Source organism: Centrocercus urophasianus, unplaced genomic scaffold (assembly GCF_019232065.1).
Source record: "Centrocercus urophasianus isolate 14NV4802_14NV808 unplaced genomic scaffold, USGS_Curo_1.0 seq_10, whole genome shotgun sequence".
Lineage (NCBI taxonomy): Eukaryota > Metazoa > Chordata > Aves > Galliformes > Phasianidae > Centrocercus > Centrocercus urophasianus.
In genome coordinates, this window is record NW_024884142.1 from 76,746,038 (window position 1) to 76,772,601 (window position 26,564).

The 26,564-nt window shown below is 38.9% G+C and overlaps 1 protein-coding gene across 1 annotated transcript in view; it reads left to right on the plus strand.

The window, feature by feature from the left end:
* The window catches only part of PLB1 (phospholipase B1), an 83,533-nt gene that overhangs the window by 4,540 nt on the left and 52,429 nt on the right, over positions 1–26,564 (plus strand). Inside the window, exons 3-22 of the mRNA XM_042815036.1 lie at positions 387–450; positions 917–975; positions 2,469–2,509; positions 3,289–3,332; positions 4,006–4,090; positions 4,473–4,524; positions 5,683–5,769; positions 6,032–6,094; positions 7,410–7,492; positions 11,120–11,198; positions 11,869–11,973; positions 12,788–12,880; positions 18,191–18,259; positions 19,072–19,152; positions 20,644–20,710; positions 21,383–21,441; positions 22,519–22,592; positions 23,919–23,962; positions 24,694–24,802; positions 25,639–25,690. Of these exons, the coding sequence (XP_042670970.1) occupies positions 387–450; positions 917–975; positions 2,469–2,509; positions 3,289–3,332; positions 4,006–4,090; positions 4,473–4,524; positions 5,683–5,769; positions 6,032–6,094; positions 7,410–7,492; positions 11,120–11,198; positions 11,869–11,973; positions 12,788–12,880; positions 18,191–18,259; positions 19,072–19,152; positions 20,644–20,710; positions 21,383–21,441; positions 22,519–22,592; positions 23,919–23,962; positions 24,694–24,802; positions 25,639–25,690 (1,410 nt within the window). The remainder of the gene's footprint in view (positions 1–386; positions 451–916; positions 976–2,468; positions 2,510–3,288; positions 3,333–4,005; positions 4,091–4,472; positions 4,525–5,682; positions 5,770–6,031; positions 6,095–7,409; positions 7,493–11,119; positions 11,199–11,868; positions 11,974–12,787; positions 12,881–18,190; positions 18,260–19,071; positions 19,153–20,643; positions 20,711–21,382; positions 21,442–22,518; positions 22,593–23,918; positions 23,963–24,693; positions 24,803–25,638; positions 25,691–26,564) is intronic.

A 26,564-nucleotide genomic window follows, 5' to 3' on the forward strand; every position in this document is an offset into this window, starting at 1 on the left:
TGCTTGAACTGTGGCTTTTTGTTTTGTACACTGTGTACCCTGTGGCACACAAAGATGCATGCAGAAGCTCATTTTTTGGGATCTCCCAGATTAAGCATTCTCTGTTCACAACAGTGAAGGTTATAGGTTGTGTTCCGCACATTTTGTTGTTTGCTAAGTAGGAATTTGGCAAGAAAGCTGAGTAAAAAAGTGTAGAGTTTGGAAAGAGTGGATTTGAAGAGCTGTCCAGAGCTGTGTTCCCATGTATTTCTAGCAGAGGTGCAATTGTTCTTCAAAATTTCTGCTACATCAGTAAGAGCTTGTTGTTGTTGGAAAACAGAGCCTCTCTGTCCTCTCCTTCTGACAATTTCTTTTTGGAAATAAGACCATATTTATTTATGTCAAAGGCTCTAGGAGGCTTCCAGTTTTCATGCGAGCATGTGACATCACCTGAGACTCCTTCATCTTCAGGTTTGTGTCTAATATTATCCTTTCCACAATTATTCCACACTTATTTCAGAATGGATATGGAGCGAAGGAAATTAGCTGGTCTGAGAGGCTTTATTTGTGTGTGATGTCTCTAAAGTGATGGAGAGAGGGTTCTGTGACATCTATAGGGTTTTTATTATGATCATAAAAATACTTTTGTTTCTTCAGCTGCTGAGGATTCTGGTATTGCTTAAATCATTCACCACTGTCTTTGTGGTCTCTTCTTTCTTGATTGTTGAACGTTTCAGTGCAGCTGAAGCATTTACTGAATGTCTAAGTGAAGTTTCTCATTCTCTCTGCCTGATTTAAAGCTACTAGTCCAAAAGATCAGTATGGACTTCTTCCTGCATGCTTTTAATCAGTTTTGCCATGTTTTAATATACTAGCGAATATAACTTTCTTTTAAATTTACTTCTTTTTTCTCACCCAATTTTCAACATTTTTGCAGTTCACACTCTGAGGCCAGCTGACATTAAAGTAGTCACTGCAATAGGAAGTTTGCAAACAGTAAGTACATGCATGAAACTGTGCTGAACGTGACCCATTTCCTCTGTTCTGACTCTGTGATGGGCTGACGGTGAACTGAGCTGATGGTAAAATTTGGGGTCCCAGTGAGGGCATTCAGGACTTAAAACTTTCCATGAGCATTACAGTTTTCTGCTGAAAAATGGCTGGAAATAACTTCTGAATGTTCAATATTTCAGTACACTCTGAATCTAAAAATAGCCAGCTGACTTCATGCAGGAGAAATTTGATCACAGTGTTCTTACACAGAACCATGCTATCTGATTAGTGTGCTTGGATTTTCCTAACAATGAGCTGAAGAGATCAAATTACTGGAAGAAGCGTTTAGGAAAACTCAAACTGAAAAAAATGTACAGTTTTTGTGATGACTGCCATTAGGACAAATTATCAAGAGATGCAGTAGACTTTTGATCCTGTGGAAGTGTTTCTATCCTGCAGGAAAAAGCTCTGGATGAATCATAAATATATAACTTTGATGTATAAATCAGTAAGTAAGGTTATCCTACCTCTTCTGGTAGTTAGATTTGGGTAATTTTAATTTGCCTTAATAATAGAAGTAAATATCTGGAATAGTGTTTTAAGGCCCAATTTAAAACATTTAACCACGATTTCCAAGCTTTGAGAAAGCATAGAAGTGTATTTATTGGGCAAAAACGGGAGTTGGTCTCGAGATATAACTTTCAAGAAATGGGGAAGGTTCTCCCTTATCACAAAACAACTTTGTAATTTGAATTGGTGTTCATTAAGATGTCATACTTTTCCTTGTCTTAAAGCTTTCCATTAAAGATCAGCTTTCCTGGACTCTCTGCAAGTACCTCCCTCTTTAGGAGAAAAGATTTTCTTAAATTTGACAATTCTTTGCCCATATTGGACGTGTGGCACTTCAGAGCATGTCTTTTTTTTTTTTGTGGTGATGATTTTTTTATTGCCTGTGGGTGGTGCCATATAATGAATGTATAAATGATATTCTGCTAATGAATGTCTACTTTTTTTAGAGCAAACATTTCACTGTCTCCTCCTGGACTCCTTGAAATCGATGAAATTCCTCTGTCTAAGGAGGTTTTTTTTCATCAGGTACCATATTGGCAGAGTGCCATCCGTGCAAATTGTCTTAGTGACTTCAGGTCACATCCCTTGTTGAAAAGGAATAGATTGAGAGCAATTCAATATCGTTTAGAACAGCATTTCATTTGACTGAATTTGAGTTAAGTTAGTCACATTTTATTTTAAGCCACATGCAACAAATTCATCAATGAAAGCAAAAAAAAATAGAAGAAAAAAGACTAGACCATGAGAACACATTGTAAGAAGGAAGTGCTGAAAATGACAGCCCTGGAAAATAATCTAAATCTGTGACAAACTGAAGCATAATGGAAATGAGTATATAGAAAACGTATAAGAAAAGAGAAGAGTACAATAGGAAGCAGAGTGTGTGACCTTTCTAAATGACATGCTTATTGCCTGCTTATTCACAGCCACTGGGATCCAGCATTCATCATGAAGATTTGCTCCAAAGGTAAAAATGAGTTGCTACAATTGATTCATTTCATTATACTAATTTATACAGCATTAGGCACAATACAATTTTTGTTGTCATCTTGGAAGGAAAAGAAAGCCTATTTAAATAGAAAAGATTTTGAGACATTGGATCTTCCCCATTCCTTAGTTAGCAGAAATTCTTTGTCCAAGATCTGCAACTACTTTAGGATTGCAATAACCTTAAGACTCGTTACTCTAAGATTACTCCTATGTAGTAAATGTCCTCACCTAACTAGAGACCAGAACGTGGAGATTTATCAAAGCAAAAATAGAAGCCAAGAGCTCTGATACCCTGTGTGTCCTCTGCCTGAATGATTCCCAATGTTCATGGACAAGTTCTACACTGCTTTCTTCTTTCTTGACCTCTTAGCATATATAAATCAGTAAGTAGAAGCATCTGGTTAAGCCTCAGAGATGCGAATCTGTGTAACTCTTTTGAGGCATTCCAGGTGAGGATTTGGCCCTGCAAAGACAGATTTTAAAGGGCTGCTGTTTTTCAGTAGTTGCATGTACATCCGTGTCTGCTTGTGCATACACAAAGAGAGGTCCTGGCATTGCTTGTGTATATGCATAAGGACAATTATTGCAACATGATTTTAGGAAGAGAAAGGCCCCATTCTTAATTTCAGCAGCTGCTATGAACACATGCTCCAAGCCGTAGACTAGCTAGCAAGATGTTGAGGTTGTGCTGTAATGTAACTTTTCTTTGAGAAATGGGATAACAGCAACTTCCTGTTTTCTCTTCCCTTTCTACAGCACAGGAAAGAGCCTCCCTGAAGTGAGCATGGAAGTCTTGGCAGGTGTGTCTTGCTGTCACACAAACTAAAGCAAATTAACTGAATGGAGTGCTGGCTGACAGTCAGGGGCTTGGCTGGGCTGTGGTGCGTGTGCAACAAAAGTGCAGCATGGGACTGTGAGGGGAACCTGAGGAAAGGTGCATTGAGTGAATGTGAGTGCAACATAGGGTGAGTTACTGTGCTGGCTTTGAACAGGATGTCTGGATAGCCCCAGTCCCTGCTGGTGCTTCTCCACTGTGCATACTGCCAACGCTAGCCAAGTGAGATCTTGTGTGAATTTGCTTGTCCAGTGCTCTTTCTGCTGCCATATACTAAGGCTGCCTTAGGTGCACCACGTGTGAATTCATCATCCACAAGCTGGCTGTTGTGAAGGGAGTCTTGACTTGCCTCCCATTCTCAGTAGGTTGATTTCTATGCCTGCTTGTATTTAAATCTGCCTGTACTTGTGGCTGACGTAAGAGGTGGGGTGAGTGTTTCTCACCTGAGTCTGGAGGCAAACTCAGATGTCAGAGCTGCAGTTCTTAGGAGCTGCACCAGCAAAACAGCTGCAGAGCAGCTTGGGTGAGCCTCTAATGACTGTCAAGAGATCCCTCAGATCCTACATTTTCTGGCCTGGTTCAGCTTTGTTTATAATGCAATTGCAGAGTAGCACACCTGACCTGTGTATGTCATTCAGCTCTTATTAGCAGTTTTAATCCTTCGGTCCTGCACCAGTCTCCTCTGCCTGTCACAATGGGAGCAGCATCAGACGGTCAAACAATGTAAGTTTGGGGGGTTTTTGGCTGGGTTCACTTATATCTGGAAAAGTGGAGGGTAGATGCGTTTCATGCTGGAGAATTTCACTGAACACAGAATATGCTCAGTGCCAGGCTGTACAGGTTTCCCGGGGTCAGACCCTGTCATGGCTTAGAAGTATGTCTGCTCTTTTCATCTGTCCAAATGCACATCCGAAAGTGAGATGTCTCAATGTGAGCTAATCACCACAGGCTTTCTGTATAACTCAGACATGTATCTAATTTTCACACGTTTAGGAGTGAAAAGATGAATCCCACCTGATGTTTCAAATGTTGACTTCATAATAAAAATCTGCCAAAGCTTTACCCTTGCTGATGCCTTGATAGTTTCTCTTTTTCTGCTTTTCAGAGGCCTCTTGGATCAAGCTGGAGAAATAGTGAAGCTCATGAAAGAGAACCAGGTATGTTTAAAGAACAGGACTGTTATGAGAGTTTTGGTCTCCAATCTGGAAAAGGGAGAAATGTGATGAAATACCTTAAACACCACCTAAAGATTCCCTTAAAATAGGACATATTGTTTCTTGAGCTTAACAGACTGTGATCTATCTGTAAATAGAATCAGTTCTGTACTCTTTTAAGGTATGGAGTTTTGTTCTTGAAAATATCTCACCTGCTTTATGTTTGCCAGAAGAGGCTGATGAGGTTGGCATGGAAGCCAACATTTTTGTTTTTGTATTGCTTAAGGATGTGAGACCTCTATCTATGCTCTGTAACTGTGCCAGTGTTTCTGAGAAGCCAACCCAAAATTGTAATTCTTGATATTTATCTCTTCCTCCTGCTATCTTAGGATCGTATTTTCAAAAAGCTCGAGATATGCTTTGGCTGATATCAGTGGTTGATGCTGGTGAGAATTGTACTATCACTCATGGCTGAGTGCTTTGAAAATCCCACCCTGGAGTTTTAAGCACTCATGTTTCTTCTGTTCTAAACCCTCAGGCATGTTATTTTGTAAAACGATCTTTACATAACTTGCGTATATAACTGCCAAAGTAATTCTGCTGTTACCTACTCCCTATGCAGAGAGCTCACAAGACTGTATGTGTATGAACTTAGCATAAGTTTCTATGGAACTGAAGGCTTCTAACCAACGCTCTTTGTGTTTGGCAGATGTTGCCTAATGAGCTTAGGACAGCTGGGCAGAGCTCTAGTCCTTAGATTTTTGCTCTAGTCTGCATCCTACCAGGATGAACCGGTCTCAGCTCAAGAATGTTAATCTGTCAGTAAACTTCATCAGGGTTAGAAAGAAGCAGCATACAGCTTTGTGCTCAGCAGTGTGTGCCCATTTCCAGTGAACTTCAATGGCAGCTGCAATTTCTGGTTTTATCCTTGGATTTTTGTTGGTGTGCATTCATCTTTAATGGCAGGATTTGGTCGATAATCGTCTATTTGCTGCCTACTGTAGAGAGAAGCTGATGAGTCAGACAGAATGGATCAAAGCATCTGGGGTTGGGCAGTGGACTATTGTTTTGTCTTGCTGATTTAAATCATGCATGAAAGAAAGAATGGCAAATAGGACTCTTACCATCATACTCCTTTTAATTTGTTTATTTTTCTTCCAGATGCTGGACTTCCAAAATGATTGGAAACTGATCACAGTTTTCTTTAGTGCTGAAAACCCATGCTCTTCTTGTGCCTTCACACAACCGGTAGTGTTTTCATGGGGTGGTTTAGCCATCAAAGCGTGTGATTCAATCACTTTTGCAAGCTCTATCCTTTGCCGTAGTGGATCAAAGCAGTAGCTGGTTCTAGAAGATTGGAGTGATGCTATTCAGTAACATGAGCTTCTGGGCCACGAAGTCTTTTGTATTTAGAAACGTGTACTTGATTTGGAATCCCAAATCTAAGATGCAGTAGTAGAACAGTTCTCCTATTCATTTTTTTAAAAGCTGTTTCTCATTCCATTTACAGAAGAATTGCATATTGGACAACCTGGAAAAACTTCAAGAACTCTTAGACTTTTTATATAAAGAAGTAAGATGTATTCATCAGTTTTCAATACCTGAATCCTCTGCCGAATTTTTTTTTCTATCTTTCTGAACTTTGGCTTGTATCAGTGTTCAAGTGATTCACAACACAAATCTCATTGACTTTAATCCTCTCGCTCTATTCATTGCCAGTAAGTGTTGTATTTGTGCTTTAAAAATTTGATGCATGCAAAGAGAAAGGACAGATAGTTAACAGCTTAGCTTTGTTAATCAGACTGATGTGCTACTTAGTCTGCACCTTTTATTTTTAAAGTGATTTGCATGAAAAATGGACTAGATCAGTCTAGATCTGGAAGTTTTCCTTCCTAATAGTGGTCTTTATGAAAATATATGTAATTATTGGATATGTGAAGCAATCTATGCAGTGTACCAGCTGCTAAATGGAGACTTGTTTATACCAGGGGAAAAAAAAAAAAAAGTAAATTAAAGATCCGTGTAACATCTATTGGGTCTTTTTTTCTGCCATTGTGTCCATTTTAAGACCTCAGGATTTCTAGCTGGCTGAATGAAAGCTGATCTATTTCTCTAGGATGAATTCTGGGGAGTGTTCTGTCCTGAGTACTAGTCTACTAATGAGCAGTGAGCTAGATAAAGATGCATAGACACTACAACAGACTATTTATCTGAAGTATTTCAGTAGCTATTTCCAAGAATCTTATGTTATTGGATTGACAACCTGATGGGTATTCTACATCTGCTCCAGTTTGATTACATCAGGACACAGGCATTCATTCTTCCCAGACTGACAGACAAATATTGCGTAAGGGTGAAGTTCTACCCATATATCTGCTTCAGATTCCCTCCTCTATTATTTGCAGAATCTGTATACGTGCACTCACAAAAGTGAAATATCAGTATGGAAATGGAAATCTGCTTTATCCTTATGGGAGAAGTGAGGTGAGATATGTGAGTGCTTGTGCTATTACACAGGATATTTCATCCTCAAGCATTGCATTGACATATTGACACAAAAATAGTAGCTCCTTGCTCATCTGAGTTCAGTTTAGTTGGTTAGTGGCCATCTGGTTCATGTAAAAATGAGCTTCTAGGTATCAGTCAAGAAATCACTGTTATGAGTATTTCACAAATGATGACTCAAGTTATACTAGATGGCAGGCATAGGAGTAAGATTCAGGAAGGAACTGGCAAAGACTCAGATCACTGATTTTATGAAGACAGAATCCTAGCTCTGAGGTAACATAAGTTGTAGATACTAGCAAGTGGCAGAAATAGTAACTTATGATTTCCTGCAGCAGATATTAATGTCATTAATGTCATTAATTTTTACTTTATCACTGCAGGTTCCCAAAGCCTTTGTAAATTTGGTAGATTCCACTGAGATCACAACTTCGTTTCTCATGTGCCAAGATCCTCAAAATGCCAGGTAACAGAGGCTCCTCTTAAATTCTTAACACTGTCTCCTACTTTTGTTTATTGTCCAGTGTGTGTACTGTCTCTATACCAATCAGGCAGACTTCTGAATAGTTTTCTGCCCTTGATGCCAAAGTATGCCACAGATTTTTAGATTTCAACTTTTGCTCCTGATGCACTCTCTCTGTAGGCATGGATTTACAAGAAGTAAGGGCTTTAACTTAATCAGTTTGGATACTATGTTTAAAGAGTGCATACTGCAGTTGGGGTGAGTTGACCCCAAGAAACCACACAGCCTCTCTGTTGTTTCCCCTTTTACCATGCCATAGAAGGATGAGAGAGAAAAGGAAGAATATAAGCAAAATCATGTGGCTTAAGATAAAACCAGGTTAAAGGTGAAAGCTTAACACATTAGGAGAGAGGGGGAAAGATGTGAGGAACTAAATGATTCAAAGGTAATAATTCTACTTCGAATAAGTGGACTAATATCCTTCTGTCTCCAAGCAACAGTGACCTCAGAATCCAAAATGTCCCTTTTCTTCCTCTACATCAAATTTTATTTCCGAGCGTGACCTTATATTTTGTGGAATATCCCTTTGGTCAGCTCATGTAATCTCTGCTGGCTGTGTTCTCTCCCACCCTTCTTCCATCTCCCTCCTACTCACTGGGTGGGATAGTAGGAAAAGATAGAAATATTTGGCACTGCAAGCGCTGTTCAACAGCATTTTAGTTGCAAGTCCTAAAGGCAGTGCTGTATGAGAGTTTTGAGGGAACTAGCTGATGTAGTCACCAAGCCATTCTCAACTGAAAAGTCATAACAAGGTGAAGGGGACTGGAAAGAAGGCAATGTCACATCCTTTTTTAAGAAGAATAGAATTGATGATTCAGGGAACTACAGACCTATCCAGCCTCACCTCTGTGCCAGGAAAGATCATGGAACAGATCTTCTTGGAAGCTACACTAAGGCACATGGAAGAGAGAGAGATGTTATGAGACAACTAGTGTGGCTTCACCAAGGGCAAGTCCTCTGTCTGATCAATTTAGTGTCATTCTGTGATGGTGTAGCTGAATCGGTGGAAAGGGAGGAGCCACCGATTTCATGTCTGTTTTTGAGGTGGGTGGACTGCTTAACAGACAAGGAACTGGTTGTGAGATCATATCCAGAGAGTGATGGTCAGTGGCTGAATGTCTGAATGGAAATCAGCGAAAAGTGATGTCTCTCATGGGTCGGTACTGGGATAGATGCTGTTTAATATCTTCATCAAATGACATAAACAGTGGGATTGAGTGCACCTTCAGCAAGATTGTGGGTGACACCAAGGTGTGTGGTCAGCACACCTGAGGGACAAGATATTATCCAGATAGACCTAGACTGGATGAGCAGTGGGTTCAGGAGAACCTCATGAGGTTCAACAACTCCAAGTGCAAGGTCTTGCACCTGGGTCACTGCAACCCTCACTATCCATATAAGTTGGGGGCTGAAAGGATTGAACACAGCCCAGCTGAAAAGGACTGGGAATATGCTGCTGGATGGCAAGCCGGACATGAGGGGGCCTATAAGAAATAAGAAGTCAGACTCATTAGCAGGATCTGTTGTGATAGGACAAGGAAAAATCGTTTCATACTCAAAGAGGGGAGTTTTTCACGATAAGAGTAGTGGGGCACTGGAACAGGCTGCCCAGAAAGGTGGTGGATACTGCATTCTTGGAGGCATTCAAGATCAGACTGGATGGGGCTCTGAGCAAACTGATGTAGTGAACAGTGTCCCTGTTCACTGCAGGGGAGTTGGACTAGTTGACCTTTAAAAGTCCCTTCCAACTCATACTGTTCTATGATTTTATGGGCTGCTGTGAAGAAAATTAACTCCACCTCAACTACGTTCATGATCACAAAACTGTAAGGTCCATTCACCCCCTGTTCTTTAGTCAGAGTTGCTTCTGCTCTGAAACTCTTGAACTGAAAACTCTGGAGGTTCTTTAAAAGTACAAGTTCCTAGGTATCCAGTGCTCACAATATTCACAAAAGGAATTAACTGGTTTTGAAACAATTATGAAGCTATAAGAAAGCTACTGCTTGGGCTTGGGTGGTGTAATGGAGATCTTCCAACTTGCTAATTCCTCTATGGTAACGACTTGCATAGATGCTTTTAGCCATCTCCCTCTCTCAGTACCTTTAAAGAAAAGTGCGAGTAGCTTACGTCCCAATTTAGCAGGGAGTAGGAGTTTGCACAAGGACTGTTATGATAGAGTAGTTTACAGCTGATGAGATTACACTCTGTTTCACTTTAGTAATCTTTTCCATGCCTATGACATGAGACACAGTATGTACTAATATATTCATTCTGATGTTCTTCACAAGCTTTGTAAAAGGGGAATTAAGGAGGGGGTCTGGCTGCTGTGTAACCATGTTCTTAACAACAAGCATAAGCAGAGAAGAAGCTTTCTTTGTCAAAAGCAATTGTGTGGAGAATTCTGGCAAGATTACTTATCAATGTGATCTTGAAGCTATGTTAATCTGTTTCAGCAGTTCCACCAGTCTGTATGCTTTGTGCTCAAGTATAAAACTCCTGGGCTCATCTCAACCTCAGGCTCAGATCGTCTCCCAGATTAAGGCCTCAGTATTTGGTTAGCACATCCTCATCTCTGGATTATGCTTTCAAGGAAAAAAGATGAGCTCTGGCTAAAAGAAGAAACTTAAGTTATCTAAGAAGAACATAAAAACAGTTTATGAACTTCACTTTCAGGAAACTGCACAACTCTATTTGTGTATTGTATGAGGTTCTTAAATGGCCCCTGTGTACTTGTCTATTAGGCTGTGATAGGATGCTGGTACTGAGTTCATATTTCTTTCACTCACCAGCTCTAATAAAAAGGCATTTTAACAGAAATACTGACACTCTACAGGTTTTGCTAGAATTTTGTGAAAAGGAGAGAGAGTCTGACCCTGACTGGTGCTTTCTGTTTACACCTGCAAGTCTCACTACAGGTTTTTCAGATTCCTATCAGTCCAGGAATTTTTCAGCTGAGTGTATCTGTACTGGAACCAAATAAACCTCAAATATCTAATACTGTTCCTGTCTGCTGTCTTGGAGGAGAGTCTGAGTTTTCCTGTGAGCTGCAGAAATATGCAGTGTGGAGATCTCATTTTGTAGATCAGAGATTTGACTGAGATTAGCTAGCTACTTGGTAATGTCTGGCCACTGTTGAGCGCAATTAAGAATTTTTAGCAGTGAGCTTCCCTTCACATTTCTAAATGGTGGTCTTCTTGCCAAAAACTGAGGCAAAAGTCCTTCTGTTTTGAATGTGTTCAATTTTCTTATGTGATGATAGAAAAGAAAGTGTTTGAAAACTAGTGCAGCAGTTTTAAGCCTGAACAGGCTGCTGGCTTGTGAAACCCTGTGCTAATCCAAGTCTAGCATATTTGCCAGCTGAATAGGCTTTCAAGCAAAGTAGCAGGTCAAGGCTCTGGACATAGAAATATTTATCACTCTGCATTTAAAATAACAAAACATCTGTATGGAGTTTTGTCAGTGTATACAGTAATTTAGGCTTCGATATATGCTTGCCAGTACCTTAATAGTTTGTGCTTTCTGTCTACTTTATCAGAAGTTCATAACATCTGTTTCTCATCTTCTCTGCAGCAACTCAACTGGGAATCAGTGCAATTGTGTTCACGAACGCTCTATGCTAAACTATAACATTCTGAGGTGGTCCTATCAGGTAAGGCATTTTTTTGTCGCTTGGTGTTGCTAGATATGTCTGTCTATTCATTTTCCAGATTATACAGAAGTGAGAAGCTATGGGAGGGATAGTGGTGAGGAAGATTAGAAACTGTTCTTTTCTTTTCTTTTTTCTTTTTCTTTTTTTGCCTACATCAGCAGCAATCCTGATTCCAATTCTCACATCAGGAACAATGAAGATGAGTTCTCTACATGTCTGAGTGACCTTAGCATCTCTTCCAGTTTCTAATGACTGTCTAGCTTTTTGAACCTAGGGTTTGTTATAACCTATTAAGGAAATGGTTTATTCTCCAGTAACTTGGCTGTTGATGCCAAGTTACAAGAGGGAAATTTTCAGTAAGACAAAGGCAGCTGTGCAGGAATTTCTTTAAGAATGATGGGGAGGCAAGTAAGCACAATACTAAAATGACTGTCCTTTCAAAGAAAATAATGCCAATTCAGTGTATCTTTCTCACAGCCACAAGGATTTTCTAACTATTGCATAGGATGGCTTCATTCAATTACAGTCTCTGTTCTGAATTACAGAATTTGATTATTATGGTTTATTAGGGATGGGGATAATCCAAGTTCACTTTAAGAACCAGTGAATTGCACATGTATTACAGTCTTTACATGACAATGCTTATCTCATTAAATGGTTGTCCATTTAGGATGCTTGGGAAAAACTTCTCAAGTCTAAGAGGTACGATCAAAAGGATGATTTCACTGTTGTTCTTCAGCCTTCTCTCCAAGAAACAAATCTTTTGCTCAGTCTGGTGAGTAAATGCGTGTTGCTCCGTTCTTCCTGAAGTGTGTCTTATGAGATAGAGCGCAGTGCTCAGCTGGCTCCTTCTTATCTAAAAGACAAAGTTAGTTAGGCATGTAGAACACACCTTGAGATCTGGAGAAGGGGAAGGTATGATTTTGTAGATAATGGATCATTCAATAAAGTATTAAAATCCAATATAAAACACTTGGTGGCTATTTGTATAATAGGTTGGTGGTGGGTAACAGCCCAGTTCACAGGCACTGTAACAACTCTTTGATCATGTCTTAATTTCATTGCTTCCCTTTGCTCAAAATGGACTGGGAGAAGAAAATTTGTCTTCCAGGCAGTTTAGGTTTGCTGTGTTGCAAAACCTTCCTTTGCTGTCTTATGGCAGGCTTATTTTGTTAACTGCTGGTCCATATACAAATGCCAGACTTAATTTCCATGACACGACTTTTCTTCTTTGTAAGTTGCTCTGTTATTTTCTCCAGAGCCATTTTATGTCTCTGTTGGATTCTCTGTTTCCTCCAGTTTGTAGTATCAAGCCACCTGACTAACAGGCCACTGTGAGCAATCTTCCAAACTCTTAAATCACTTTCATTTAAAAGTAAATATGCTCTACTAAGACAAATTATTCATGCTTCCTCTTTTTTTTTTTTTTTTTTTTTTTTAAGCCAGTAAAAGCTAGCTAAGGCAAGTGTTGTTTATTCCAAATTATTCATGTGATCGCATCTGCGTATTTCCCTGATCTCTTATATTGTCACCGTTGTGTTTATGTTTTGTTGTTGCTCTGTTTTGTCATGCTCTCTATGATTTCTCAGAGCAGGCAAGGTTTCTTCAGCACATCAAAGATACAAGTGGAAACTCTGGAAGAAGATTATATTTTCATGGCTTTGAGCGTCTGGAAGAACATGGTGAGCAGTACTACAGATTTTGTTGTTTAGACTTAGTACAGATACTTCGTAGCAGTTCCACACCAGCCAGGCTTTGAGTAGCCTGGAAGACAGGAAGGAGGAATGTAGGAAAGAAACATCCCATGATTAATTTTCAGTGTGAAGAATCCGCTCTGTAATAATTCTAAATGCCCTGTGGCTGCTACTTTCTACCAAGAACATTTCAGAAATGTTTCTGAAGTAGTCCTATTGCCAAGGAGTAGAAGAGCTGCGGCAAACCCTTTTGCTACCCTCAATTGTGTGGCAGAGTGACACAGTAACAACTGAGGCTTTTCATAACCTAAGATTGGAGTGGTTTTACAGTTTACTCATCCCACTCATAACGTCAATTTTTCTTCATTCTGCTTCTCTTGCTCAGAGTAAAAAGTTGGCAGGCAGGCTTGGGGAATTCCTATTGCTTCCTCTAGAGCTGGGTGTTCTACCCAGCTAAGAAAATCCAAACAGTGTGTTACCTTTAGATGAGAGAGAAAGCATGTTAGAAAGAAATATGGCCTGTTGACCCACTCAAGTTTTAAAACAATGTCCAATTCTGTACCAGGCTGTTTCCTTCTGCAGACTTCAGACAGTAACACACAGCATTTTTATGTGTAACTGGGTGCTTGCTCATACAGCTGGAGGAGTTGGCATTTCATTGATGAAGGGGACAAGTGAAAGAATGGGAGTTGTTTGCCAGTGAGACAAAACAAAAGCAGACAGCTGCATTTATGCTCACTAGAGCAGGGTAGGATGTTACTGCTTAGTGAATGCCATGTTTAGATATGCCCTAATAGCAGTAGTTTTGAGTAAAATGCTGATTTTGCTGTTCGTTCTGGATTAGAAGCTCTGTTTTCTGCTTTTCTTTCCTAATAAACTTCTTACAAGACACAGCGTAAGGTACACACATGATCTTATTTTAATTAAAAGGAATCTTCAATGGCCAATAAAGTTAAAGATATAAAAAAACAACTTGTTTTGCACCAGTCTTAAAATAAATCCATGCAAATGGATGTGTTCTTGTTTCATTTCATGCTATTTTTGGCAGTAGTAATACTGCTGTGGTGCTGACCATTTAAAGAAGTAGGATTTGCAGGAAGGAACTCTCTCTTATTCAACCTGATGACATAGCTAGAAATAATAGTTGTTCCAATAAAAGATATCTTTCTGTGTACATCTGACACTTTAAATAGATAGTGTGAAGCTTAGAGTTTAAAGTTGATCAAGCACTGAAGCTTTAACCTTGACCAAATGTGCTGCATCCAGTTATCCATTTTGCTGTTATCTGTGACACTCCTTACCATGATGTTAAAGTTCCTATCTTGATTCTTCTATTGCAAAGCAGATGCAATGATAAGATTCATGTTGGCCTCTATGTCATTTTGTCTTAGTCTCATGAAGTAACCAGATTCACTAATTGAATGAGCACAGCAGACAGTGAAAGTCAGATTCCTGATATCTGAATTAAATTTTTTGTCTCAGTTCCCTATTAAGAAAATGGGTCAAGTCATTTAGACTGTCCATGTCTCAGTGTCCCCATCAGTAGTGGCAGTATTTACTTATTTCATGCAGTTCCCACTGTCACTTAAACTTGATCGGTAAGAAAGTAGGAAGAGGTGGAACCTCCACAGGTATTAATTATTATAAATATTAAACCTAGACAGGAGGAAGCCACATGAACATCCAATTTTCTGAGAAAAATGGTCCTTTTCATCTGTTTAACACTACATATACATTTTCAATTTTTTGAAATGAAATCCTGAATTAGTTTTCCAACTAGTGCAGAAAATGAATGTTTCTGATGAGAAGGACCAGACTGCTACCTGTTTGCTTGCCCATTTTTGAGCCCCTTGTTTGGGGCCAACTGAACCAAGTTTATCAGAATTTGAGCCATCTAGGTACAGATCTAGTCTGATCTATTATGTTTTCCAGGGTTTATCAGTCAGAAGGTGACCTCTAGATTTGAGTTATATCTCTTACAAGGCTGTAACATTTTCAGAGATCATGTGCTTCACATCTTTTAAATTTTATTTTACTTTTTCTATCTCCCTGATAACCTATGGTGTAGATTTGTCTTTCTATTGCTTCTTACTGCTCAGCTTTTCTGATTTCACTTTATGTAGAATGTCAATATTGGGCATCTTGCTTGTTCTTTACAAGGAGTTCTGATAGTATTAGCCACACTCAGTAACACCTATTCTGCTTCTTCAAAATCCAGGCCCTGTAGAAAAGAAGAGGGACAGAACTTCTCTTCTGAAGTTTTACAACTACTGCAAACATACTCAGTTAACCCAACACTGATTTCTCTATTGTGCCCTTTCAAATTATTATGCTCAGCTAGTAACAAATTACTTCTGCCCCTTCAGATATATTTTTTTCTTTTCAGTTTCTGCCTTGTAAAGAGCCTTTCTCTCTGCTTCATTTTTCTCTGCACATTTCCCTATTTTTCAACTACCAACTTTCCTATATTTCAGTGTATTTCCTCAGTGTGAGGGATATCCCCTAAAGAGGGGAGAGCCTAGATGATCTGGATGAAGATCAAGATGTGCCAAAACTACACGTTGCTTATGGTTTGTAAGGAGACCGCAGAAACTGTAGTGTCCCTTGATAACTTCTTTCTCCTTTGATTTCCCTACCTCCCCTTTCATTCAGGAGCAATTTTCTTAGCACAAATGGCGATTATCAGAAAGGCACCTCCCTGGGTAGGTTCCTTATCTGCCTGTGATAGTGTTCTGGCATTGTGTGAAAGGGGATGATATGAAAGATGCTTTCAGTGTAAAAAGCACTGGGTAAGTAACCTTATCGGATAAGGTTCATTCTAGCTGTCTTCTTCAGTAAAGTTAAAGGTTTATACTGACAACACACAATGCATATCGGGAACTGATAGGAAATCATGGTCATGATTGAGCAGCAAACAGCAGAATGAGGAGGTGATGAGGAAATGTGCTTAGTGTGTTTCCCTTCTGCCATCAGCCCGGCTGTTCTTATGCTGGCAATGCTTGTTTTGAGGCTTGATACTAGCTTTTTTCTTGGATTGAGTAGCTGCCTGTTGGCCAAAGGGCAAAACCTTGAAAGTCCAGTGGCAGTTGGTAGTGGTGCTGGACTTCAGTCTGACTGAGAAACTGAGCTAGCATGTATTCTAGGCATAGCTGAGTATTTTTCTGTACCATTCCTATTATGTAGGAGCAGTGCAATTCAAATGGTATGCACGCCAGCTGAATGACATGAAGTAGTGAGAAAAGCTGAGAGGCTGTTTGCTTACTTGAATGGTTTTGATGTTTACCACAGAGAGTCTGATTAATTTTGTCAAATGCCCACTTTATCTCTGTAAATATATCCGAGGGCAAAGCTCCTTTCATGTGTGTAAAAAACTTAGATAAGAAGCTCTTGTGTTTAGTGTGCAACAGAGAAGGTTCCCAAAAAAACATCCTGCAACTCAGAGAGAAACAAACCAAAACTAGGTAAGAACTTAAATGAGAACAGCACCCACATGAGGCTGTACCTGCCTCTCTCCTGCTCTCAGTGCTCTACACTGAATTAAAAACATCTGCAGTCACGAAGCAGACCAGTCCACTAACCTGTCTATATGTCAGGATTCAGAGTAGGTTCTGGCTGACCACAGTGCAGACTCAGTGCATGGCTTCCTATATTGCCTGCATGGAAGCTGCCCATTTTTCCTGGGAGAAGTGTTTCTGAGCAGTCTGGAATGAATCTCCTGGAGGAATTTGCTCTCATTATCCAACAGCATGCAAACGTCTAATACTTATTTCTAATTCCTTTGTAGCTGAAAAATGTCACTTTTGTACTTTTGTCTCGGGATCTGTAGCATGATTCCATGCTGGAAGAATATATCCTTTTAGGAATGTTCTTAAACAGCTGTGTTTTATTTTGTCCTATGGGATGGAAAATTACCACCCATATCTTCTCTCTGAGCTTTATTTTGCGCATTTCATGGACATTCCTTTTACTCCTCTTTCAAAAAAAGCACAAGCTTAGTTTCTTCAAGTCCTTCTTTGAAAGAATGTCTAACTGAAAGCCTCTCCTCTTTTCTGCTTCTTTTTTGTTTTTTTTTAATTCTTTTTGTTCTTTTCTTTATCCACCTTATCTTCATTGACAGAACAATCAAAATATAATACAATATTCCTGCCCAGCATTTATCAGTGACGTTAAGCCTGTTACTGCCTTATTTCTCAACACCTTCAGTCCTGTTTCTTAAGATCCTGGCAGCTGCCATTGCTGATGCAAACTGAGCAGAGGTTCACTGAGGATTTTAAAACAGTCACCAACTCCTTTGGGTGTGCCTGCCATTTAATTAACTCCCAGCAAGGTGTATGAATAGATGAAGTGATTCTTCATGATATTTACCTCTTTGTGCTGCCAGTACTGAGTTTTGGGTTACGCAATAATTTCTTACCTATCTGTCTTGTTGGAAGGCAAATAAAGACCTGCAAATATAAATATTATCAAGCCTCCATGCAGAGGTGGAGTGCACCTTTTGATGCTGTGTAGTATGTATCAAAATGTAGATAAATAGTTATGAAAATAGAGTACATTAGCAGGGATTTAGCTGAGTAAGCTACAGCTACCACAGAATTGATGCATGATTTTTCTTTATATTCCCTGTTTCTGACTATTGCAAAATGAGTTTGCAGTACGAGGAGCATTAAAGCGTAACGTTCACAAGACAGAAGAAAGGGGTTGATGCAACCTAAATATATTGCCTAACAGACAACTTCTAGTTTTCCATTCACATTAGGGATTTTCTATTTTCTCCTTCTGAAGTAAAGCAGTGTGGTCTTCGACAAACCCTCTGTATAATCTGACTCAGAGCAGGGTTTTCTCAAGAGGTTCAGTAGCATAATTTTTACTGTGGTAACAACCCTTTTGTTTTCTCATACCTGGCCCAACTGGGAAGTGAAAGTGACTTCTTAATTGAAACCAAGCATAAGCAATGTAAGAGGAGGGAATGAATCACAAATATGATTGAAGCTATGCTCTTCTAGAGCATGTCCTTAGTTGCTGCTGTTGAGCTAATAAATAACGTCTCGATTACAAGTAGTCAAATGCTGTGGTGCTAGATCCACACCTTGCAGCCAGCATTCCCAAAGACAGAGTTAATGTGTGGAAGGTTCTTCTAATGATGATAATGATGATAAAATCACTCACAAGCAAAACAAGTTTTTAATATGTATTAACCTGATGGATAACTCAAGGCTCTAGAGCCTCTGAGTTACTGCTGCTCTCCCATCCTGCCCCCGCACAGTGCATGTATAAGTCCTGTATTGTGTCTCTTTCCAGATGGAACCAGTTGGGCAGAAGAAACCATACAATTTCACAACACTGCATCAGGTCCAGTGTCCATCTCAGGTAAAGTACTTCCTTATTACTGAGAGTTTTACTTACTCTTTGCAGAGTATCCAAGTTTTCAAATATTGTCATCTTCTGTGGTTCTTAGAAACATATGCTTTCCTAAGATACTGCACTACAAAAAGTGCAGCATTCCTAAAGCTAATTGACATGGTTTTTGTTGTATATAGACGAAACTCAGGGAACAAGAACTTCTGATAAATTAAGTCATCTTACTGTTTTTTATTTAAAAACCATCTAATCTGAATTGTTAAGTTGTGAATAATGAATACAGCATTATCAGCATCTTTCATCAATAAAATCGAATGTATGCATTTTATATAATTTGACTTTTCAGTTATTTGATTCTGTCTTTGTCAGACTGAACTATTTTCATCTGTGAAATTCTCAGTAACTCAGTAGTATCTTCAGGGTCTGAATATTTCTGAGGTTCAAAGAACAGATTCTAGAATGTCTTTGCGTTTAAGCATTGACTTCAATAATTTAATAGTGATGAAACACTACTGGCATCACAACGCTTCACTAAACAGCAATTAAAGCATCAAAGAAATTAAATTATCTATTTTGTTTGATGTTAGGTTTGAGGCAAGAGGTAGTGTTGTGCCCATGGCATTCAAAGTCTTAATTTTCAGGTCTAACCTGGTTTACTTCACCCATTCAATGTTCATTCAAAGATTAACGTCTATATTTTCTTCTTATGGAAATCCTGTTCAGAATAATGTAATATCAGCTGTTTGAGTTTCCAGTATTGTTTTGTTTGTTTGTTTGTTTTTGCTTTTTTTTTTTTAAACAAACTTCTCTTGCTTCTGCAGAAAAATCCATATTTGTTCACATACAGAAATAGTAACTACTCACTTTCCCAAGAGATATCAAACACTAAAGAAATACTGCAGGTAAGGTAAAACTGTTTACAACGTATGGACTAAGTATATTCCAGGGAGTGGGACAAGTGGGTGGAATTGTATTGGAGCCTAATTAGGCAATGTTACTGAATAAAAAACTCAAACATTATTTCCGTGCTTGATTAAACAGTCAAATAGCATGTTTTCTTTTTGATGGATTTTGTAGAGTGTAACTCATGGTAGATGTCTTCAACCAGGGGAAAGTCTTGTGTTCACTGTTAAGAGTGTTTTTTAAAATTCTAGATCAGTGTTCAGTTCTCTGGGATAAGGAAATAGTGAAAACACAGGCCCTTTAGTTTTACTGTGGAGGAAACTAGATCAAATCAACATGTGTGGGTCTGATTTCATGTGGTGCACCCCATAGCAAAACTGATGAAACAACACTTGTTTCGTTTTCTGTTGTTGTTTTGTAAGTTGAATGTTAGCTGTGTAGAGATAAGTAGCCATGCTTTTTTAGTCATGGTTCTCTGATTCTGAGCAGAATTTGATGCTCCCAAACAGTTACAGAAGGAAAGCATAAAGCTCATCTTTGTGCCCCAAAATACAATGTCTGTTGCTATATCTGCACTCAAAATGGACTGCATGTTTTTTGAATAGTAATGCATGTTTATCCTCTCATTTTAATGTACCTCCAACTGTTTTGCTAGTTAGTAATGGCGTGTAGACCTCTGTATGGGGCAAACAGTACCTGCCAATCTGATTTTAGAAATAGCATTCCTTCTTATCCCCTCCACTATAACTGTGTTGTGTTTAAAGAAAACAGTATAAGGGAATAATAGGGTGAGATTAAAAAAAAAAAAAAAGCCTTTTCTTTAGACAGGTTAGTTTCCTGGAGGAGTGCTCTAGAGAGACCTGGAGCAAGTGCTCATCCTTGGGCAACGTGCTATGGTCCACTCTAGCATGCAGTCAGCCTTTGCTATGGTAAACCTTGGGGATGTTTCTGTCAGTGGGCTGCAACTCAAAGGTACTGGGAGGATGGAAGTATTGTCACTCTTCTGGATGGGTACCACAGTCCTGGTAGTGCCTGGATGTAGCATTCACTTTACACCTACAGTCTAACCATTGTGTTGAAGGGGCTGCACATTGAGAGGACAGGCTTGTGGCCTCTTAGCACTAAACTGTACCTTTGCCAGGATATTCCAGGGGTGTTCAAGCACAATAGGGTGTGAGCTCACTTAGCTCAGAATACAGAAACATTAAAAATTGCTTAGCTGAATTAAGCATGGCACAGAGTCTGAAATAAGTGGCCCTACAAGTAGGCAGAAGTAGTGTTGTGCTATTGTAGATATGCAATTTCTGAGAAGTCTGAATTTCTGTCTGTGTTCAGAGGGTTGGTTTTAGCACGGCCTGGGGAAAGGCTGAGGTGATAGCAGTGCACAAAGTATGTGGGGAAGTATGTTGACGTAATGTTCTGAGATATGAATGGTTAATCATGACAAGTACGAGGAGTCTGATTAAGAGTTGCACTGTCTACTTTTCCAGGAGAGAAGTTATGGAACAAATGTTCCTTGTTTCAACCAGGGTCCCTCTGATACAGTTCCAGATTCAGGTACAGAATTATGCAATTTTTTTTATTATTATTATTTTATTTTTTTGTAGATCCACTTCATTCAATAGTTGAAGAGGAACAAGAACTGGTTTTAGTTAGGAAATGTGCACTTTTGGGTGAAGCAGTATATTCTATTGACTGTGATTTAAAAATCCTTTGAAACAACATAAATAGTTGTATAGCAAGACACAAGTTTTCCCTGAGGGATAGTGAAAATTTATTCAAATGCACCTTCGAGATACAAGCAAAGAAGTGGCAGTAGAAAATCCCGTAGGTTGTCATTGCAAAGAGCCACGTGGAGTCCTGTCCCAGATGGATTTCATCGTCTCTCAGAAGCTATGACAAGCCTTAAATTTTCACCTTGCGCTGGCACTGGAGCTGTGCCTGCCTTTCAGCAGTTTCCACCAGTTAGAACAGATTGGAGAGTACAGACGTAAAACTGGTATCTTACTGCTTCCCTTGTCAGTGCAGCTAATGTCAAATTAAGGTACCATGCTTTTTTTTTTTTTTTTTTGGATGACTTGGTATCTGTCATTCTGAGCTGTTGCCATTATGATTATTAAAATTATGTCTTTGCAGTACTTCATGTTTATACTAAACAAAAGTTCTGATAACCATCACTATTTTAAGTTTTCTTTATTTTCTCCCTCCTGTTGCTTTTATTTTTATTAGTTCATAAGTTGAGACCAGCAGATATTCGAGTGATTGCTGCCCTGGGAGATTCAATCACAGTAAGTAAAAATTGCTGGTTAACCACCATTAAAGCAAGCAATGAAAGACATTTCTGAATTTTAATTTGAGAGCGCATACAGATATGTGAAAACTGCATTTGACTCAGTAAGGCATATTTGTTTCAATATTCCACCTTGACTGACTGGTAAGCAGATAATGAGTCAAATGTGTGCATGGTTCCCATTTAAAGTCAATGAGAGTGCTGAACAAGGAGTAACTGCAAGATTGGGCTGCATAGCAGCACAAATGCTCTGCTAGAGTGGACTTGTAACTTGCTTTTCTTTATTCAATCATGGTGTTGTCCTTCAAAGCTATTAGTAAGCAGAATAAGCAGAAGATTCTGCCGCTAACGTGAATACATAAAACTAAAGTCTAGAAAGCCATGTTCATTTAAAGTGACTAAATATTTGAGGAAAAATTACAATTTATGATCAGGTGTATCAAGTATGGGGGTTGGAGCTTGATGATCCTTGAGGTCCCTTCCAACCCAGGCTATTCTGTGATTCTGTGAAGTAACTTCTGTAAAAAATCTTTTATCACTGCTCCTGGAGGTACATAAAAGAGTTACACACAGACTGGCTGTGATTCTCCAATCAGCAATGACTATTTCATTGCTCATATCATAATTCATATTTCTTATTTCTGTAATAACTACTGAATTTAATCTTTGCAACTCTCTTTCTTGGGGAAAATGGAAGAAGGAAGATGGAAAATCACTGTACCATGTTTTAATGCAATGAACATAAAAATGAATTATTCATTCAAGGCCATTGCTATTTTATTTATTCCTTATGCAAATTTAGAATTACACGAACATCTTGAACACACTCAGCCACCTTTCCCTCACTTGATCTAATCAAGAAGTTGATAGAAGTGGGTAATTTACTGGAGCAGAGTTGAAATACCCTCAGCCCTTGATCCTCTTGAGAAAAAAGATCTGTTGTATTTTGGGAAGATGATACAGCTTGCCTTGTTAACATTCTCCTGAGTTATTTTCACTAGGATAAATCAGAGAACTAGTTATTGTAGCAATTCTTATTTTTTGAAGGTGATCTCTGTTTCTCCTCTGCTTCCAGGCAGGTAATGGGGCAGCATCCAATCCCCATGATGTTCTGGATGTCCTGACTCAGTACCGAGGTATTTCTTGGAGGTGAGTACCAAAAATTCCCACCAATAGCAGGGAATTAATTTTCTTGGAGTGAAGTATATACACTTGTTTTTAGATAACAAGTGGAGATTTTGTGGAGAGTGATTTTGACTGTGTTTTTTATAAAACTGGTTGTGGTTTTGTTATGATAAATAAAATACTCACACCAGTGACTATCTGAAGTATGATGTAGTGTGGCTGGTCTAAGCCTGCATGTGCAAATGAGATAAAGTCATCATCATCAAGATGACCCCTTTCTTCTCTCATAGTTGCAGCTGTTGCAAATCCCAGATCTCAGTTCAAATGCACTACTTAGGCATTCTGTATTTCTGTCCCTGCTATTTCAATTGCCTGTCTGTTCTTTCCCACTGTAGCTTGTGTCATTCATTTCTCTCATTTAGAACTAATGGTCTACAGAAAGTCAGGATGAGGTCCTTTTTCTTCCTGCTCTTTCATCTGCAGTCAGTATTTCCTCAGCCCATTCCCAGTACTACTTATGTTATGCAAAACACATGTCAGTTATTAGTATAGACTTGTACATATGCAGCATTTTAATAGACAGGTCAAAAAGTAATTCTGAAGAAAGGTCATTGAGCTCACTTAGTACTTTGAAAGTGTTTCACTTAACACCAAACCTGGCAGGTTGATTTTCTGCTCGTCAAGTTATTACTCACCTGAGAAGCTGCAGATTTATAGAGATTTAAACAAGTCCTAGAGCACTTCAAAATATTATATACCAAAATAAAGGGATGCTAGAGTGTTGTAGGTCCCTATTTTAATATTTTGATCTGTAATAATATTCTACTGATTTTCTGGGGAAAAAAAAAAGAAGTATGCTAGCATACAGATGATGAATGTCACCAGTCTGGTAGCAATCTTCCAATTGAATGAGGTTGGGGAGTAGAAAAGTTGAGTCTATTTATCACTCTGAAATATCTACTTTTGGAACCTGTTATAGGTAAAAAAGAATTGTTAACTAGAAATTGAAGTAATAAATATTTTAACAGAGATAACAATAGTAAAATAGCAGCTTTTGAACATTTTTATTTCTGTCAGCAGTGTTTTAACATCTCTCACAAGATGTGAGAGATTGGAAGAGCAGTTAGTGTACAGGGCTGCTACTGTAATTACAGTTATAATGGTCTCTCTGATTTTTTTTTTTATCCCTTTGTATGCATGCAAAGGGTGTGCTTTGAATTGATACTAACAACCGGAAGGGAATGAACTGTGTTCATATACAAAAAGTGCATGAGAGGAGCTTTCTAACTTAGTACACTGCCTGAAGAAATCCACTGTATTTTAGAACATCTCTTGTATTTTTTTTTAAAGTGTTGGAGGAAATGAAAACATTAGCACAGTCACGACACTAGCAAGTAAGTGCATTTTTCCGTAAATCTGATAAATATCTGGAACTGTTTGATAAAGCACCCTTTATTATTAATCAAATGAAATTTTTTTGAAGGAGGACTTAATATTTGTATCATGACAAGACCAATCGCTTTGTATTCAATGTCCAGTGCTGAGTAGAATTTGCCTAACAGCTGGAATGTAATTTGTGCGTGACATAACCACGTATTTATCATTCTACGGTTTGGTTGTTTCTGTATTCTTCTGTTAGTTATAATTCTATCCCAAATGTGTTGGGGTTAGATGAATCAAAGACACTAGATCATAACCTAAAGTAACTGGCTTGACTGTATGGTAAAGTTGTTTTAGGCAGGTGTGGAATCATTTTACAAGATCGGATTTTATATGCACTGGAGATCAGAGCATTTTAGTTCTGTGGTGTTTGTAAGGTTGCTCTGCAACCCAAGATCTGGAGGGTCTTTGGGTTTAAGGCATCTGGAGAGATGAGGCCAAAGGATTTGATTCCTACCCATCTCCATTTAACGAGACAGAATGAGTCTCTTGCCTGAGCATAGGGTTACATAGCCTGAATTACCAAGCAAAAAGATACTTTCGGCCCTGCACATTTCTTCGGGGTTAATTTTTGACAGATATCTCTTAAAGCTTTTAAGTGTTCTTGTAATAAGATCTCATCTTTATGACTCCGGTTGTTACTGCTGAAGTAAGCAATGTTTCATGGTGTTCTCTTTTTCTGCAGACATTCTTCGTGAGTTCAACCCATCCCTGATAGGATATTCCACTGGCACTGGAATGCAAACTACAGAAAATGCTGCACTCAACCAAGCAGTTGCAGGGGCTCGGGCAGAGTAAGATGAAAACTTTTATTTTGAACAGAAAGTTGATTTTTCTTTTAAAACTTGGTGTAAATCCTGGGGTGGCAGACAAGGCTGATAAGCAAACCCAAATGTATTTCTTTAGTCCATCTTTAGCATGAAAGCTGAGAAACGTAGTGAGGGCTTTACAATTTTTCTTGTCTGTCAAATAAAAGCTTTCTCTAACACTATCAACCAAAGCACTTCACAGGCACTAATCAGAAAGCTTTATATCCCTATTGTGAGTATCTCCACTGCACTGGAGTTATATTCCAGCCCTCTTGTCAGTAGGACCAAGATTTCCTATAGAGAAATCAAGATTAAAAATAAATGGATTGCTTATGGTCAGTCTGTGGTAGAGTTGGGAATTAGCTAGAAATCACTATGCTCAATCTTCTGTGAAATTCATACAACATCCTTTTTTCTTGGGAACGCTTCTTATAAAACATGCATCAGTGCTTGAGGCCATGTGATAACACTGATGCGTGCATGGATCCTCCAGTGATGTGTACATTAATAGCATCTATCTGATGATGAGAAGGAGCAAAGTGCATTTGGTTTATGATAGCACAGTGTGTTTTCTACGTATATCATTTACGAAGTGTAACTATGCAGCATTTGCAAAGTGATCAAGTGCTTGTTGTATGCTGTTTTCTCACTTTTTCCATCACTGTCTCAAAATATAACATTTTCTGGGTAATCATACCTCTCCTGCATACAGTGAAAACTGAGGTCTAGTATTTTTTTAGTTACAGATGCCCATTCATCAGCTTTCTTCTTTGCCTTGCTGTCTGTGCAAGACTTCTTTTTTATTTTTATTTAATTTTTAGGGATGTTCCTGCACAGGTCAGAAGACTGGTGGATCGAATGATGAATGACAGCGTGAGTTTAATGTATCATGAATATCTTAAAAAAGATGAAGTAATTTGGCATTATTTTTAGTAACAGCATAACACACTACAGCAAATGCTAAACATAAAACTACGGGTACAGCAGTGCACGGTGTAACGTTTAGTACAGAATCATCCATAACTTTGTCTTAACTGAATCTGTACCAGTATGTGATAGGTCGGCTGTGGTTTAACCCAGCAGGCAGCCAGACACCACATGACTATTCGCTCACTCTACCCAGTTGAGCAGACTCAGGGAAAGAATTGAAAAGTGAAAGAACTCATGGGCTGAGAGAAGGAAAATTTAATAAGACATGAAAAAACACACAAAGGTGACGGGAGTAGAAAGGAAAAATCAACAAGACGAAGAATAAATGGAGAGAGAGTACAGTGTAATTCTCACTGCCAGCTGACCCATGGCCCAGCCAGTGACTGAGCAGAAGGTAAGGTAAAGGTAAGGGACATCTGGTATGGGATGCCCCTTTCACCAGTTTAGCTCAGCTGTCCTGGCTGTATCCCCCTCCATCTCCTTGTGCACCTACACCATCTTGCTGGCAGGGCAGCACGAGGAGCCTGAAAGGCCCTGGCTCTGAGCAACAAGTAAAACATCCCTGTATTAACGTTATTCTTATCCTAAATCTAAAGTACCATACCAACTACTAGGAGTAAAATAAACTCCATCCCAGTTGAAACTAGGGCATGTTTTTGTTTTCAAATCCAAACAATTGTAACCTTCTTATTACTTTTTTACTCAGTAAAACTCAGTAAATTCAGTTCAGTTGCCTCCCCTCTCAACCTATTTCTCTTTGTAAGGTTTCTCTGCTCGGATTTTACTATGATGCTCTTAATTGTTTTGTAAGTGAATG